At 43.8% G+C, this 18,672-nt stretch overlaps 1 protein-coding gene across 1 annotated transcript in view; it reads left to right on the top strand.

Moving 5' to 3' along the window:
• The first annotated feature begins 347 nt into the window (after nucleotides 1-347).
• Nucleotides 348-18,672, top strand: part of LOC140119627 (OX-2 membrane glycoprotein-like) — a 30,259-nt gene continuing 11,934 nt past the window's right edge. The window contains exon 1 of the mRNA XM_072138861.1: nucleotides 348-381. Within this exon, the coding sequence (XP_071994962.1) occupies nucleotides 358-381 (24 nt within the window). The 5' untranslated portion in view covers nucleotides 348-357. The remainder of the gene's footprint in view (nucleotides 382-18,672) is intronic.

Below are 18,672 nucleotides of genomic sequence, written 5' to 3'. Positions count from 1 at the left end.
GGGGGGAATTCGGCGCAAAATGGCGCAAATCGGAACTATTCAGGAAAACCCGATGGAATCGCATCCGCAGGACCCTTTGTAAATGAGCCCCATTAATGTTATTACTGCCCGATGTTCTCTGTTCTATTGGAACAAACAGACTGCGCGGGGTTTGTGATTCTCGACTTCCCCGTATATTCTACAGTCGTATGTTTTATGTCTCCCCCCTGTATGATGGACAGGATTTTATATATGGTCCCTGGTAGGTTGGGGGGGCCCTGGAGTTGCGTCTTCTGTCCATGAGATGGCAGCACGTCCTCTCCATTGTCCATCCATAACATTGGGCTGTAATTTCCTGTACAGGACGATCAGTTCCACATGAGACTGACCATGGAGAGGACGGTAAGATTTCTGCTGCCGGGATCTAGAAGATCTTATTTTGCATTTATTTTGCGTCTTTTGTATATAATTATTTCCTATTAGTGTTTTTTGAGCTAATGAAGCTGCTGGGGATGGAGGGTGAGGTGTGTAGGGAATGTACATGAGCTCAGTGATAGAATCAGATCAATACATCCCAGAGAACTGATCGGTCATTTTGCTTTAGTTTTGATTTCATGCAAAATATAATTAAGATAATGATTATTTTTAATTATTATTATATTATTATTATTATTATTATTATTATTATATTATTAGTATTTTGTGTCTTCTTTATAAATATTGATCTTATTAATTATTATTTAATATTATTATTATTATTATTACATCATGTACAGGCAGTCCCCCGATTACGTACAGTATAGGTTCTGTAGGTTTGTTCTTAAGTTGAATTTGTATGTAAGTCAGAACTGTATATTTTATCATTGTAACCCCAGTCAAACATTTTTTTTTGGTCTCTGTGACAATTGGATTTTAAAAATGTTGGGTTGTCATAAGAACCAGGAGTAACACTAAATCTTAGATTACAGACGCCTCTGATAACTGTTACAGCTGATTATTGTAGCCTAGGACTAAAGTACAATAAATTACCAATTACCAGAGGTCTGTTTGTAACTAGGGGTCGTATGTAAGTCGGGTATTCTTAAGTAGGGGACCGCCTGTATTCATCATCTTCTTATCTTTTAATAATATTATATTTTGTTTCTTCTTCTTTTTAAAGATTCTTTATCAAAATCAATTTTTTTTTAAAATTGAAAGGATTTTGTTTTCAATAATTAATAATGTAATAATATATAATAATCAATAATGTATATATAATTATATCCCCTGCGTCTAGAACTTTAAACTGTTCATGTAAAAGATCACTAAATTACACTTTTCCCTAAATGTTTGTGAATCATAGTCAGGGAATTTTTGTCTATTGTTGCTCTTTAGTCGCCCCCATTCTATGACTGTAACTGACGGGGATTGTAGCCACAGCTCGTGTTATATCATACAATGTGCTTTTATGTAGGTGATTTCCACATAGATTATGAATAGATTAGCAGAGCACGTGCTGAACCAGACTGCGAGCTCCATATGAGATTATATCAGATTATATGAGATTAAATGAGAGTATATGAGATTATATGAGAGTATATGAGATTATATATCTCTACTTTTTCCATCTTTTTACCTTTATTATACATGTTTCACTCATTTGTATATCTCCCGTATCTTAGAGTTCTCTGCTTTCATATACAGACAGTCCCCGGGTAACGTACAAGATAGGTAGTTTTGTTCTTAAGTTGAATTTGTATGTAAGTCGGAACTGTATATTTTGTAATTGTAACCGCAGCCCAATTATTTTTGGTCTCTGTGACAATTGGATTTTAAAAATGTTGGATTGTCATAAGAACCAGGAGTAACAATAAAGCTTCATTACAGACACCGGTGATAACTGTTATAGCTGATTATTGTAGTCTAGGGGTAAAGTACAGTAATTACCAATATCCAGAGGTCTGTTTGTAACTAGGGGTCGTCTGTAAATCGGGTGTTCTTAAGTAGGGGACCACCTGTAGTGCATTTTATAAATACGGGCAGTCCCCTGGGTTACGTACAAGATGGGTTCTGTAGTTTTGATCTTAAATTGAATTTGTATGTAAGTCGCATCTGTATATTTTAGAACTGTAACCCCTGGCCAAATTTTTTTGGGGGTCTCTATGACAATTGGATTTTAAAAATGTTGGATTGTCATAAGAACCAGGAATAACAATAAATCTTATCTGTGATAACTGTTACAGCTGATTATTGTAGCCTAAGAGTAAAGTACAGGAAATTACCAACATCCAGAGGTCCGTTTGTAACTAAGGGTTGTCTGTAAGTCAGGTGTTCTTAAGTAGGGGACCGACTGTACTGCATTTTATAAATATATAAAGCCTATATATAGTGCAAAGCCAATGAAAAGTTCATAGACAAAAAACATGTGGGTTACCATAGAAAGAAGGTGCCGCCTCCGAAACCTGTAGAGAGCACGTGTTCCCTCCGACCCCTCAGTAATCTGCACGTGCACTTATCAGTGAGGACGCTGGAAAAGCTGCCCCCCCCTGAAGCAGGACGGAACGCGGTGATGTAATAATTATTATGCTACTTTGTTACTGAATGCGATTGTTCTCTGCATGTAACATGTATCTGTCTATGGAAGATGAATGGATGTGACTATTGTACATGATGGAGCCGTGCCATGACGCAGTGTGCACGCACATCCCACTATCTGTTGTGTGAAGCCTCTGGTCTTCGGTTTTGAACCATTAAAGAGGTTTTCCAATTCTTCAAAAACCTCTAAAGGGGGGGCAGGTTTCCTATAAAATAAGAAAATCTTCACACTTTTAACTCCTTAAGACCCCCCAGGACTCCAGCTGTGGCTCTCAGTCCTGTCGGAGCAGAAGTTGTGACTATTACATTCCCTGCCTCAGTGGTCAAAGAGAGTAAATCGAGATGTGAAGGTAAAAACCTGAGGTCGGCTCAGTGGTAAAGTGAAGGACACAGCACCGAGACTGAGAACCTCCACTGGAGACATGAGGGGGGGGGGTTATGTTTGGTTAAACTGATCCTATAGGGGGTTTCTATATAATTTTTATTAGCAACCAATCAGCACGGGCGTTATATTACTAGGCACCTATATTAGTGTAATGCACCAATGCCCAGTACCACCTATGTATATGGAGGGGGGGCTGGGTACCACATGTCCTGACCGGGTGGTCCATGAAGCGGCTCCCCCTGGACATCCCCATGTTACATCCCTGGTACCTCATACACTACAGGAATCCCCTGTCCTCAGTATAGAACAGGAGACTCAGCTGCCAGCGGACACTTTATACTTTCTTTATCTTATTTTTATCTCTGTTAGTTCTGTACTTTTTTTCTTGTTTGATTGTCGTCTTCCTTTTATTTTACTTTCAAATTTAAAAAAAAAAATTTTTCCACTGATTTGCAATTTGCCAAATGTTCCCAAATTTCTGTTCCTTAACACATTGGGGGTCATTTACTAAGGGCCCGAATCGCGTTTTCCCGACGTGTTACCCGAATATTTCCGATTTGCGCCGATTGTACCTGAATTGCCCTGGGATTGTGTCGCATGCGATCGGATTGTGGCGCATCGGCGTCGGCATGCGCGCGACGGAAATCGGGGGGCGTGGCCGAACGAAAACCCGACGTATTCGGAAAAACCGCCGCATTTAAAAACCGAAAAAGTGTCGCTTGGGGACCGCTTACCTTCACCTGGTCCGAGGTGGTGCATTCCGGCGCGTAGAGATGACTTTCAGCACAGCAGCGCCACCTGGTGGACGGCGGAGGAACTGCCTTCATGAATCCCGGCCGGACCCGAATCCAGAGCAGAGAACGCGCCGCTGGATCGCGAATGGGCCGGGTAAGTAAATTTGCCCCATTATTGGGGCACATTTACTTACCCGTTCCTGTCGCGATCCCCAAGGTGCATTGTCTGACGAAGATGAAATCCGGCGCGATTCACTAAGATCTTGCGCCCGATATCCTGCATGTGTAGCTTCCCCGCTCAGGTCCCCGGAGTTCACCTTCTTCTTCCTGGTGCATGTAAGTGCATTGTCCGTGTATAATGTGCTGTGCGGGGAGTCACTAAGATTGTGCGCCCGATATCTTGCATGTGTCACTTCCCCGCTCAGGTCCCTGGAGTTCACCTTCTTCTTCCTGGTGCATGTAAGTGCATTGTTCGTGTATAATGCGCTGTGCGGGGAGTCACTAAGATTGTGCACCCGATATCCTGCATGTGTCGCTTCCCCGCTCAGGTCCCCGGAGTTCACCTTCTTCTTCCTGGTGCATGTAAGTGCATTGTCCGTGTATAATGCACTGTGCCATGATTCACTAAGATTGTGCCCCGATATCCTGCATGTGTCACTTCCCCGCTCAGGTCTCAGAGTTCACCTTTTCTTCCTGGTGCATGTAAGTGCATTGTCCGTGTATAATGTGCTGTGCGGGGAGTCACTAAGATCGTGCGCCCAATATCCTGCATGTGTCGCTTCCCCGCTCAGGTCCCCGGAGTTCACCTTCTTCTTCCTGGTGCATGTAAGTGCATTGTCCGTGTATAATGCGCCGTGCGGGGAGTCACTAAGATCCTGCACCCGATATCCTGCATGTGTCGCTTCCCTGCTCAGGTCCCTGGAGTTCACCTTCTTCTTCCTGGTGCATGTAAGTGCATTGTCCGTGTATAATGCGCTGTGCGGGGAGTCACTAAGATCGTGCCCCCGATATCCTGCATGTGTCGCTTCCCTGCTCAGGTCCCCGGAGTTCACCTTCTTCTTCCTGGTGCATGTAAGTGCATTGTCTGTGTATAATGTGCTGTGCGGGGAGTCACTAAGATCGTGCGCCCGATATCCTGCATGTGTCGCTTCCCTGCTCAGGTCCCCGGAGTTCACCTTCTTCTTCCCGGTGCATGTAAGTGCAACACAATTTGAATTTTAAATCCCGCTCTCAGTCCTAAGCAGTCGGGTTGTTCCACCGGCATGCCACCTGATTTGTGTCACATGAAAGTCGGCACGATTGCGGCAAAATTCCAATCGTGCGCCAAAAACCCGTGTTAAATGCACCACAAATCGGAAATAGTCGGGAAACTCGACGGAAATGCAGTGCGCGGACCCTTAGTAAATGTGCCCCATTTTTGCTTCCATTTTTGAACTGTGTACATAAAAAGTACATGGAGGTTTAGCATTAGTTAGAAAGCATAACACCTCGTTTCCCAGCCTCATTGGTGAAAAAAAAACGGACCTGTCATTATTTTTTTGGTGATCCATAGACTTCTATTGCTTCCCATGATCAGCTCCAGTAAAAAAACAATGGACGGGTTGACAACCGATCCTTGAAAAAAAAAAAAAGCCAACATGAAAACACCCACTGAAACAATGGGGCTTATTTACTAAGGCTTGCGGATCGCACTTTCGTCGGACTGTTCACAGTTTTCGGGATTTGCGCGGCTTTGACAGCCATTTAACAAGGATTTGTGCTGTGATTGTGTCGCACGCCATCGGATTATGGCGGAGCTGCGCTGCTTCCATGCGACATAAATCCGGGGGCGTGCCGTCGGATGATAAGACTGATTCGGACTGAGCGTGGGATTTAAGATTTAAATTGTGTCACAAGACAATGCACTTACATGCACCAGGAAGAAGAAGGTGAACTCCGGGGACCTGAGTGGGGAAGCGACACATGCAGGATATCGGGCGCACGATCTTAGTGACTCCCCGCACAGCGCATTATACACGGACAATGCACTTACATGCACCAGGAAGAAGAAGGTGAACTCCAGGGACCTGAGCGGGGAAGAGACACATGCAGGATATCGGGCGCACGATCTTAGTGACTCCCCGCACAGCGCATTATACACGGACAATGCACTTACATGCACCAGGAAGAAGAAGGTGAACTCTGGGGACCTGAGCGGGGAAGCGACACATGCAGGATATCGGGCGCACAATCTTAGTGACTTCCCGTACAGCGCATTATACACAGACAATGCACTTTCTGTGAACTCCGCGGGTCCGGGTACATAAATGTGCCCCAATGGCTCAGTAAGGTATCCGTAAAAAATCACTAAACTCCCGATGTCCTGCGCCGCCGTTCCTTGGTGCTGTGCTCCTGTTGGTTTACAGGGGACAGGCACCTTGGCATCAACAACTTCCCGTCACCTGGCACACCTCCCCGCACCTATGTCCCTGTGCTGTATAAGGTGCTGGGACAGGTGGGCATGTCAGGTGCCTGGAAGTTATCAGCGCAGAGGCGCCGGTCCCCTGTAAACAAACAGGAGCACAGCACCGAGGGACAGCGGCGCAGGATATCGGGAGCACTGGAAAAGGTAAGTATCGGTTTATTTTTTCTATAGCCTTCCCCCGACCACCTCTAGATTTGTGTATAATAACACACAACCCCTTTAATTCTAGTAACTATCAATAGGGACAAATAAAAAAACACCATAAAAGTGCAGTTAATTTTAGAGAATTCACAATTGGTGAACTGTTGCATTTTGATCCACATTCTTTTGGGCAAAAAAAGAGAACCCCGCCCTCCCACATACACACACACAAAACATTAGTATGAGAAAAGTGCATAAAAATTAGTGTGAATCCAGCCTGACTTCAATCATACTAGTAATAAGATTAGCAGCAGCATTACAATTAATATAATCACCGTGATTCTTCGTCCTCATAAAGTGGTTTTCCAACTGTTTATTTTTGCTTCGATTGTAAAGTAAACCTAACCGGCTTTATTGTTGTCTCGGGTGATATCGATATTTCTCATTATTATTACAGGGGTTGTTCAGGTTTCCCTTTAAAAAACAAACTCTGCCAAACCAGTTCCTACACTGTACTGATGAGACCCAGCCAGGTCGAAACATTGCACAGCGCTGTCTACAGTTAGGAGTCTGTTCCTTCTGGAATAGATCTACTGGTTTGGTTTTAATCGCACATCATGTCATTAGGCTTCCTGTAGGTCATGCTTGATGTCATCGGGCTTCCTAACAAGGAGCTAAAAGAGGCGTGGATTTCCTTATCCCATCCTCAAAAACTTTGCATATTTTCCCAGAATCCCCCTAGGGACTATTCATGGCTATAAGACTCCACACGCCTACACTGTGGCCTTAATTGGCAGCCGCCATAAGGAGAACTCTTACTTCCTGACCCTAGTCACAAGCCTCTCACTCAGCCAAACCAGTTCCCTCCATTGTACTGATGAGACTCAACCAGGTGGAAACATTGTATAGCACTGTCTACAGCTGGGAGTCTGTTTCTTCTAAAATAGATTTACTGGTTTGGTTTTGATCCCGCATCATGTCATTAGGCTTCCTGAAGGTCATGCTTGATGTCAACGGGCTTCCTTACAAGTAGCTGAAAGAGGCGTGGCTTATCCCATCCTGGAAAACTTTGCACATTTTCCCAGAATCCCCCTAGTAGATCATCAATGGCTGTAAGACTCCACACACCTACACGGTGGCCTTAATGGGCAATTTCTGTAAGCAGGACTTTTACTTCCTGACCCAGGTTTCCCTTGGACATATATTGCAGATTGAGGAAAGTCGGCTTGGACACTTACATAGGAAAAGCTTCTCCACAATTAGAGCAATTCAATTATGAAATGTTCCATCCCAAGAGGTAGATATGTAACCCCGGGTTACGTATAAGATAGGTTCCATAGGTTTGTTCTTATTTTGAATTTTTATGTAAGTCAAAACTGCATATTTTATAATGTTAGATCCAGACAAAATTTTTTATTTTTTTTTGCTCCAGTGACAATTGGAGTTTCATTTGTAGTTTCAATTGTAGTCATCATTGCAGTCTGGGACTAAAGTAAAGCATCCAGAGAGCTGGAGGTCATGTCTTTAACTAGAGGTCATCTGTAAGTCGGGTGTTCTTAAGTAGGGGACCGGCTGTAAATATGGCAGCTGTTGAGAGAGGACTCATATTTGAACAATGGTCACATGCCGTGTGTTTGCCGCCTTTGTGCCAATCTATAGGAAACGATGATCTAGGGATTGTTCCGATTTTAGGGATTGTTTAGAGTCGAGAAGGAATTTCCTTGATCTCCATTCGCGATCCAGCGGCGCGTTCTCTGCGGTGGATTCGGGTCCGGCCGGGATTCACTAAGGCAGTTCCTCCGACGTCCACCAGGTGTCGCTGCTGCTCTGAAGTTCCCTGAGGCCCACCGGAATGCACTCAAGTTCACCGGCCTATTCCTAGTGAAGGTAAGTGCAAGTTTTGTGACACTTTTTTTTTTTTTAAATGCGGCGGTTTTTCTGAATCAGGTTTTCGTTCGGCCACGCCCCCTGATTTCCGTCGCCTGCATGCCAGCACCGATGCGCCACAATCCAATCGCGTGCGCCAAAATCCCGGGCCAATTCAGGGAAAATCAGCGCAAATCAGAAATATTGTGAATTGGGTCCTTAGTAAATGACCCCCAATATTCGAGTACCTGGATTATTTCAGATAAGAAGTTTATTAAAAATTATATTAAACAGCAGGAAAAAATGCTAAAAATAAACCCCACTCGGCTCCAACTCAACGTTTCTCATGGTCCATACTGATTTTTGTTGACTATTTTTTTAAGATGTATTGTAAATCTCTGTGACCATGGCAGCCAATCACTGCCCTTGGTAGTCATGTGATGTGTCAGCAGGCATTACAACCTCAGCCAGGGATTGGCTGCAGAGATCACATGGTTGGATGATGCGTCACCAATGCAAGAAGAGTAAACAAACCCAAAGCGGAGAATTTACCAAATCTCTGTTGTCCATTATTTTATTTTTTTTTTATATTCATAATATGGCAATGATAAAAATTCTAAAAATATTATAAAAAATAAAAAAAGTAATAAAATATTATAAAATAATAAAAATATAATCATATTAAAAAAAAAAAAAAAACCTCTGGAGTTCCACTAGTAGATTCTAAAATCTGGACCCTGCCTTGAGCAGCTTCCCCCTCGCTGTTGCCGGACCCAGCGATGATAAAGGTTGTAAACACTGGACTATTTATGGAGAACACTTCCTGACACATTTCCTGGCATAGACTTCAGGATAAATACAACAGGAATAGAGATGAGCGAGCACTAAAATGCTCGGGTGCTCGTTATTCGAGACGAACTTTTCCAGATGCTCGAGTGCTCGTCTCGAATAACGAGCCCCATTGAAGTCAATGGGAGACTCGAGCATTTTTCAAAGGGACCATGGTTCGGGAATAAAATGTGTTATTTAATTGAAAAAGAATGTCTTCTGATAAGTGATCAGATGTATGCAAACATCTGCAATCTATTCTTCACTGTTCCGCGCGTATATTATCTCCCGACAAGTTATCAGATGTGAAGAACAGTGAAGAATAGAATAAAAACAGTGAACACAGGATCATTTAAGTGAAAAACACAGTGAAGAACACAGTGAAGAATAGATTGCAGATGTTCGGCACATCTGCTTACTTGTCGGGAGATACGCTGTCCCGGGATCCGCTCCTCTTCTTCCACTGAAGTCTCCCCGATGTCTCCCTGCTGCCCGATGTCTCCCTGGTGCCCGATGTCTGCCTGCTGCGCGCGATGTCTCCCTGCTGCGCGCGATGTCTCCCTGCTGCGCCAGATGTCTCCCTGCTGTGCGATGTCTCCCTGCTGCCGTTCCGCGTGTATCTTCCGACAAGTAAGCAGATGTGCAGAACATCTGTAATCTATTCTTCACTGAGTTCTTCACTTAAATGATCCTGTGTTCACTGTGTTCACTGTTTTTATTCTATTCTTCATTGTTCTTCACTGTGTTTGTTTAATTAAATGCTCGATCTCGAGCAGGGGAAATACTCGTCCGAGCAACGAGCCGTTTCGAGTACCTTAATACTCGAACGAGCATCAAGCTCGGACGAGTATACTCGCTCATCTCTAAACAGGAAGTGTCACTTTCTTTCTTTGTAAAGGATTATTCAGTTTTACTAAATATATATATACACATTTACATAAAACAAGAATAGATAGTGCACTTCTCGTCAAAGGGGGTTGTCTGAGATTTCAAGAAAGTTTACAGAAACTAGTAAAAAACTCACGGTGGCTCGGTGGTTAGCACTACAGCCTTGCAGCGCTGGGGTCCCAGGTTCAAGTCCCACCCAGATCAACATCTGCAAAGAGTTTGTATGTTCTCTCCGTGTTTGCGTGGGTTTCCTCCGGGTCCTCCAGTTTCCTCCCACACACTCCAAAACATACTGGTAGGTTGATTGGATTGTGAGCCCCATTGGGGACAGGGATGGATTTAGCAAGCTCTGTGCAGCGCTGCGTAATCTGTGTGCGCTATATAAATAAAGGAATTATTATAAAGTCAAAAATAAAATAGGAAAATGTAGATACAAAACAATAGCCGTGCACACATCCCGCTCCGGCACAGGATACCGGTCACTGCCGATCCTGCACACGCAATGATTACATCACACACATGTGCAAGGGTATATGACAGTGGGGTTGGCCACTAATCCCAAACTTTAACCGGGTAAGTATAAGACTCTAATAGGGTCACCCACATTATACTTACTTTGTTAAAGTTCAGCTGAAGGACTCAGGACAACTGCCCCTTGAACCACTGCTATGGGAGAGATTATGATAGTATTGACTGCATGCCCCATACCTCTGCCGGAAGCCAAATCCCTGCACCCCTGCAGTCCACATTGGTCAACCCCCAACTCATGCATTTCCTCATGTCTGGTTTTTCCATATCCCCTGATGTCCCAGTTCTACATCACATGCTCATCTAGAGGTAGAACCATCTGTTCTACCCGGGGGCACATCTACCTCATTTACATTCTCTATACCATAAGTATACAGTCAGGGAGGCTCCTTATATATAACCTGTCTGACCATTATTAGCAACTGCGATAGGGGTTAATAACCCAAAGAATGACTCAGGACAACTCCCATATCAGAGAGGTTATGATAGTATTGACTGCATGCCCCATCCCTCTGCCAAATCTCTGCACCCCTGCAGTCCACATTGGTCAACCCCCAACTCATGCATTTCCCCATCTCTGGTTTTTCCATATCCCCTAATGTCCCAGCTCTGCATCACATGCCCATCTAGAGATAGAACCATCTGTGCTAGCCGGGGGCACATCTACCTCATTTACATTCTCTATACCATAAGTATACAGTCAGGGAGGCTCCTTATATATAACCTGTCTGACCATCATTAGTAACTATGAAAGAAGATAATAAGCCAAAGTCCAGTGTCTGATGTATGATGGGTTGACCAGAATATGCAATTTTTGAAACTTATTTTTTTGGCTGGAGCGTCCCTTGGAGATGGGGGGAAAGGTCATTTCCACTTTTTTTTTGTAGTATGGAAGGAGACATAGCCCCGCCCCTAGTGCACCGAAAAGCTAATTTGCATAAAGATGAAAAACTATATTTTATCTCAAATGCGATATAACTGGGGATAAGGAAGTTATTACTAAATGTCTCATGAATAGCCGGACACAATGGTGGCTCTGCTAATATCCCGGAGGTGGTGGAGGGCGAGCACACAAGCCTCTTGTCTTCCATAGACTATTCATGGCTGATACAATCTTCCGGACAGTCTGTGTATTCTTCTAGTTTCTCTGCTGTAGCCTCCACAATTTCACAAAACTGAAACTTAAAAGATTGTTATGCTCAAAAACCCATCTCTGGATGTGTAATCACAGGAACAATGGAGGGGGTCTACCGGCTCCCAAACCCCCCACCGGTAACATCGGCCTCGTGTAGCGTTTCCAGATAAACCTCTGCTGTTTCCCATGTTATTCCGTGTGTCTGTCTCTTCTGTTTGTCTCTCTATAGACGAGATTGCAGCAGTGTGACTCCAGTGTTACTATGAGTCTATGGGGGTCTATATGTTCCTGTATGATGGACTGTACCACACAGTCTCCTATTACTCGTATTATTCATACGTATTAGCCACACAGTTAAAAATCAGCCCTCCTGACTCTATATGTATTGAAGGGCCAGGGCTGGCATTGGGAAGGGGGGGGGGGGTAAACTGGCCAATTACCCAGGGCTTCAAGCTACCAGGGGGCCCTGACAGTTGCTCTGGGGAGCAGCAGTGTCAGGCCCTATAATCTTAGAGTCTCCTGTGCTGCAGAAACTCAGGGTGACACTCAGTCCTACTATCTACTACACCTGGTTGAGGGCAGACGCCGATTTGCGCCAAAAGTTGGCACTTTTTTGCGACTTTTTAAAAAAAAGTTGCAACTTTCACATCAGGATTCAGGCGATGACTCAGCAAACACTGCAGAAAACTAGACAATTTGTGAACTTTGAAGGGAAACCAGTCACGAATGAGCACAAGGCCCATGAAAAGTCTAAAAGCTTAAAGAAAAGGCAAGCCAAAAGTTTGATACATGTGCCCCAAACAGTCCTAAAAGATATAAAAAACAGCAAAAGGAGGGGCAAAAGAAACAGGTCAAAATAAAGATAGATGTATTAACCCCTTATCACTGACGCTTATTTTCAGTTTAATGACCGGACTCAATTTTTAACATTTGACATTTGTCACCATATATACTCGAGTATAAGCCTAGTTTTTCAGCACAAAAAAATATATATATATATATCAAAACTCACCTTTCTGGCTTCCCCCGGTGCTGGCTATATACTGGGGCAGGGGGCTGGCTATATACTGGGGCAGGGGGCTGGCTATATACTGGGGGATATGGGCTGGCAGGCTATATACTGGAGGCATGGGCTGGCAGGCTATATACTGGGGGCATGGGCTGGCAGGATATATACTGGGGGGTATGGGCTGGCAGGCTATATAGTGGGGGGCAGGTACTGGCTATATACTATGGGGCAGGGTCCAGCGGGCTATATACTGGGGCAGGGGGCTGGCTATATACTGGGGGATATGGGCTGGCAGACTATATACTGGGGGATATGGGCTGGTAGGCTATATACTGGTGGATATGGGCTGGCTGGCTATATACTGGGGGATATGGGCTGGCAGGCTATATACTGGGGGATATGGGCTGGCAGGCTATATACTGGGGGATATGGGCTGGCAGGCTATATAGTGGGGGGCAGGTGCTGGCTATATACTATGTGGCAGGATCCACAGGCTATATACTGGGGAGGCTGTGACCAATGCATTTCCCAAAAATTTTGGATGGGGTTACAATTATAAAATATACAGTTCCGACTTACATACAAACTCAACTTAAGAACAAACCTACAGAACCTATCCTGTACGTAACCCGGGGACTGCCTGTAATAGTAAAACCCCATAAATTACCCCACTATAAAAACTCCCCCCCTCTACAAAATAGAAGTGCGATTTAGAAACTTTAGAACTACTTTTGGAAAATACATTAATTTAGGCCAAAAATGACACTTTCATAATGAATAATATGATGAAACGCTCTGCAGAGTTTGATGACAAATCTCTCCCGATAACCGATCCCCCATATGTGGTGGTGACTGCTGTACGGGCGCACGGCCGGGCATAGAAGGGAAGGAGGAGCCATCCAGAGCAGATTTGCTATGTCACATGGTACTTGCTATAAAATTTGAATTTTTTTGTTAATGTGAAAATATGAGGGCTTATTATGTACAGGACGAGATACAATGTATAGATAATTCATTTTTGGGGGGGTCTTAAGCTTATTCATGAGATTATATTAACTACCGTATATACTCGAGTATAAGCTGACCCAAGTATAAGCCAAGGTCCCTAATTTTAACACAAAAACCCGGGAAAACCTATTGACTAGAGTATAAACAGAGGGTGGGAAATGCATTGGTCACAGCTTCCCCAGTATATAGCCTGCCGGACCCTGGCCCATAGTATATAGCCAGCACCTGCCCCCCAGTATATAGCCAGCCCAAATCCCCCAGTATATAGCCAGCCCCCTGCCCCAGTATATAGCCAGCCCCCTGCCCCAGTATATAGCCAGCCCCCTGCCCCAGTATATAGCCAGCCCCTTGCCCAAGTATGTAGCCAGCCCCCTGCCCAAGTATGTAGCCAGACCCCTGCCCCAGTATATAGCCAGCCCCCTGCCCCAGTATATAGCCAGCCCCCTGCCCAAGTATGCAGCCAGCCCCCTGCCCAAGTATGTAGCCAGACCCCTGCCCAAGTATGTAGCCAGACCCCTGCCCCAGTATATAGCCAGCCCCCTGCCCCAGTATATAGCCAGCAGCGGGGGAAGCCGGAAAGGTGAGTTTTGGTATATTTTCTTTTACTCGAGTATAAGCTGAGTTTGGGTTTTCAGCACAATTTTTTGTGCTGAAAAACTAGGCTTGTACTCGAGTATATATGGAGTATATACTAATATATACTTTAAGGGGGATACAAACAAAATCATCAATTTTTAATTTGGATTCTTAGCACTTTTTTCCTGCTCATCGTAACGTAAAAATAATATTTTATCCTTATTCTCTGGTTCACTACAATTACGGTGATTCATCATTTATATAGTTTTTCTTATTTTTGCTCATTTTTACTGATCAAAACCAATACAGGCAGTCCCCGGGTTACATACAGGCGGTCCCCTACTTAAGGACACCCGACTTACAGACAACCCATAGTTACAGACGGACCCCTCTGCCCACTGTGACCTCTGGTGACCTCTCTGAATGCTTTACTATAGTCCCAGACTGCAATGATCAGCTGTAAGGTGTCTGTAATGAAGCTTTATTGATAATTCTTGGTCCAATTACACCAAAAATTTTGAAACTCCAATTGTCACTGGGGCAAAAGAAAAAAAATGGCCTAGAACTTCCATTATAAAATATACAGTTTCGACTTACATACAAATTCAACTTAAGAACAAACCTCCAGACCCTATCTTGTATGTAACCCGGGGACTGCCTGTACATGATAGGGTCTGTAGATTTTGTTCTTAAGTTGAATTTGTATGTAAGTCGGAACTGTATATTTTATCATTGTAATCCCAGCCAGAACTTTTTTTGGTCTCTATGACGATTGGATTTTACAAATATTGGGTTGTCATAAGAACCAAGAGTAACACTAAAGCTTCATTACAGACGCCTGTGATAACTGTTACAGCTGATTATTGTAGCCTAAGGATAAAGTACATGAAATTACCAATATCCAGAGGTCCGTTTGTAACTAGGGGTCGTATGTAAGTCGAGTGTTCTTAAGTAGAGGACTGCCTATATTGGAGAAAATCACATTTTTTTTTTACTATCGACAACTTTTCAGGGCCATAACTTCTGTATTTTTCTGTTGTCAGATCTGGTTGAGGGCTTATTTTTGGCGATAAGACTTGTTATTTTCAGTCGTATCATATTAGGGCGCGTAACTTTTTTTGATCCCTTTTTAGAACTTTTTTTGTGAGGGGTATTTGATGAAAAATTGTATATTACGGGAAGTTTTTGGTGTTTTTTTATTATGTCGTTATTATATAGTTTAGATTTATTGTATAGATTGATACGGACGCGGTGATACCAAATATGTATCTTTTTGTGTTTTATATACTTTATTTGGATTTTATATGTAAAGGGGACTTTAATTTTATTTATTTAATTATTATTATTATAAAATGTTTTTTTTTCTATTACATTTTTTAATTTTTCCAGACTTGGGCTTAAGCAAGCGTTCATCCGATATCCTACATGCTCATGTAGTTACAGCCGGGTCCTACCAGGAGGTGGAATACGGCATGAAGAGGAGCCGGCAGCCTTGGAGCACACGCCGGACCCCGGGGCTGCAGCAGGAGAGATCGGATCCGCCAGTAAGCTCAATGGGGGATCCGATCCACTGGGGGACACTCCTTTCACATGCTCGACCATGGCGTGCAAAGTGTTAAACATCCAGGATCTGAGTTTTTCTGATCCCGGGTGTTAGTGTCGGGTCTGGGCTGTGACGACACTTACAGCACCCGATGTCCCGCAATCTTCTTCTGATGCACCGAAAGGTGGCACGTCAGAAGAAGTACTCGTAATGGCCTCCGTAAAAATATGACAATACGACGGTCATTAAGGGGTTAAATACCGTCACCAGGAAGTAGAATTTGATGCGAAGAAAACAATCCTCACAATAGTAAAATAAACTGGAGGTACCGTCCGGTATAAACAATATCATGTCCCTATAGCACACTTACCCGAAAGCATGATAACAGGCGGACAAGGGGCAATCAAAGGGAGGCCAAATGCTACACCCCCAAGCGCGTTTCGCACAATGCTTCATCAGGAGGGAAGGGGAACCTGTCACCAGGGACCTCATTTTCACTGCAGATAGGTTGCAGAAGCCCATGACACCTGCATCACAAAAAGTCTTTCCGCCTTTTCTAAGCCTTTGCATTACAATATAATTATGTGTTCTTCATGACAGAATTCTCTGTGTAGTCCCAGGGGTTGGGCTTTGGTTTTGATGCATATCAAAAAACAACATGTGACTTGTCTGTGCTGCTCACTCCTCAGCTCTCTGCCCCCACCTTTGTGCTCCTTCACTCACACAGGAACAGAGCTCACGCTGTGGTGAACTGACATCAGTGGGGGAGGGAGAGTTGTACAGGAGTGATGTGAGAGTTGGCTCTTGTTCGTAAACGATGGGAGCCGTCTCACCTTAGTGAGCCGATGGCTCACTTAACCCTGCCCCTAACCGTTTCACCACGCCCCCTTTAACCCGACACATCCCTATTACAGTATATATTAAATAGGGAGCCGTTCAGGAGCCCAAAGAGCTGGCTCTTCTTAGTAAGCAGAGCCTAATGAGCCAGGTCAGTAAGAAGAGCCGGAATTCCCATCACTACTGTACAAGAGCACAAAGATGGGGGCTGAAGAGTGAGCATCACAGACAAGTTACATATTGTTTTTTGAAATTCATGCAAACCAAAGCCCAACCCCTGGGACTCCTGGGGAAATCCTAGAGTTTTTACACCTTGATAAACTCTGACCTGATGACTGGTCTCTGCAGACCCCAAAGGACACATGGTTCCCCTCACCCCGCATCTGGAGTTGGAAGCAAAGAAACTGTTTAAATATTCCTGGACTCTCCCCCTCATTAACACTTCGCCAAATCCTAAAAGACCCTGTGGACTAATTAATCAATAGGAATCTCTGAAACCTGAACCAAACAGAGAACATTTGCATTTGCAACGCTTTCTTGTGGGCTTGGATTTTACAGCTTTCACCGTGCGCCCTAAATGACAGGTCTACTTTATTCTTTGGGTCGGTACGATTACGTAGATACTAAATTTGTATAGGTTTTATAATGTTTTCTTACATTTAAAAAAATTAAAACCTCCTGTACAAATTTTTTTTTTCAATTTTTCCATGTTCTGGCGCTAATAACTTTTTCATACTTTGGTGTACGGAGCTGTGGGTGGTGTAATTTTTTTCATTGCTATAAATTTTAGGACTGTGCGACCTTTTGATCACTTTTTATTGATTTTTTTTATATTTTTCAAAATGGCAAAAAAGTGCCATTTTCGACTTTGGGCGCTATTTTCTGCTACGGGGTTAAACGCAGTGAAAAACTGTTAATATATTTTGATAGATCGGGCATTTCTGGATGCAGCGATACCTAATGTGTTTATGATTTTAACCGTTTATTTATATTTATATCAGTTCTAGGGAAAGGGGGGTGATTTGAATTTTTAGGTTTTTTTATTTTAATTTTTTTTTTTTTTAACTTTTTTTTATTTTTACTATTTTTCAGACTCCCTAGGGTACTTTAACCCTAGGTTGTCTGTACGATCCTATCATATACTGCCATACTACATTATGGCAGTATATGGGGATTTTACAATGTGCTATCGGGTTAACCCGAAGTAGCCTCGGGTCTTCGGGAGACCCAAGGCTACCATGGCGACAGATCGCTGCTCCCCGATGATGTCACAGGGACCGATAATCCGCGACAAGATGACGGCGCCCATCGCGGGTGCTACCGGTAAGCCTCTGCTGCAATATGAGAGGGCTCAGCCCGCGAGACCTCTCCATGCACCAGGAAACCGGGTTAATTTGTAAGTTTCTGTTATCTTCTCCGTTTTTATTTTATAACTGTTTTGCTGTGTTGTGTGACATTTTTGTTTGTAGTTCTTTTGTTTAAACATCTTTTTGGAAGCACTGAATAACTTTTGTAATTAAAGCTTTTCACTTTAATTTTGGTCCCTGTGTGCTCTGCGAACTCATAGCTTTGGAAAGTGTGGTTAGCTGTGTGACTCCTAGAGATCTGAGTGTGCATGTCCTGTGGTGTAACAAGGTGTCTGCTAGAGAGCTGAGCGTGCATGTCTAGTGGTGTGACAAGGTGACTGCTAGAGAGCTGAGTGTGCATGTCCAGTGGTGTGACAAGGTGACTGCTAGAGAGCTGAGTGTGCATGTCTATTGGTGTAACAGCGTGACTGCTAGAGAGCTGAGTGTGCATGTCCAGTGGTGTAACAAGGTGTCTGCTAGAGAGCTGAGTGTGCATGTCCAGTGGTGTGACAAGGTGACTGCTAGAGAGCTGAGTGTGCATGTCTAGTGGTGTAACAAGGTGACTGCTAGAGAGCTGAGTGTGCATGTCTAGTGGTGTGACAAGGTGACTGCTAGAGAGCTGAGTGTGCATGTCCAGTGGTGTGACAAGGTGACTGCTATAGAGCTGATCGTGCATGTCCAGTGGTGTGACAAGGTGACTGCTAGAGAGCTGAGTGTGCATGTCTAGTGGTGTGACAAGGTGTCTGCTAGAGAGCTGAGTGTGCATGTTTAGTGGTGTGACAAGGTGTCTGCTAGAGAGCTGAGTGTGCATGTCCAGTGGTGTGACAAGGT

Source organism: Engystomops pustulosus, chromosome 2 (assembly GCF_040894005.1).
Source record: "Engystomops pustulosus chromosome 2, aEngPut4.maternal, whole genome shotgun sequence".
NCBI lineage: Eukaryota > Metazoa > Chordata > Amphibia > Anura > Leptodactylidae > Engystomops > Engystomops pustulosus.
This window is presented reverse-complemented; position numbering and strand designations above follow the sequence as displayed.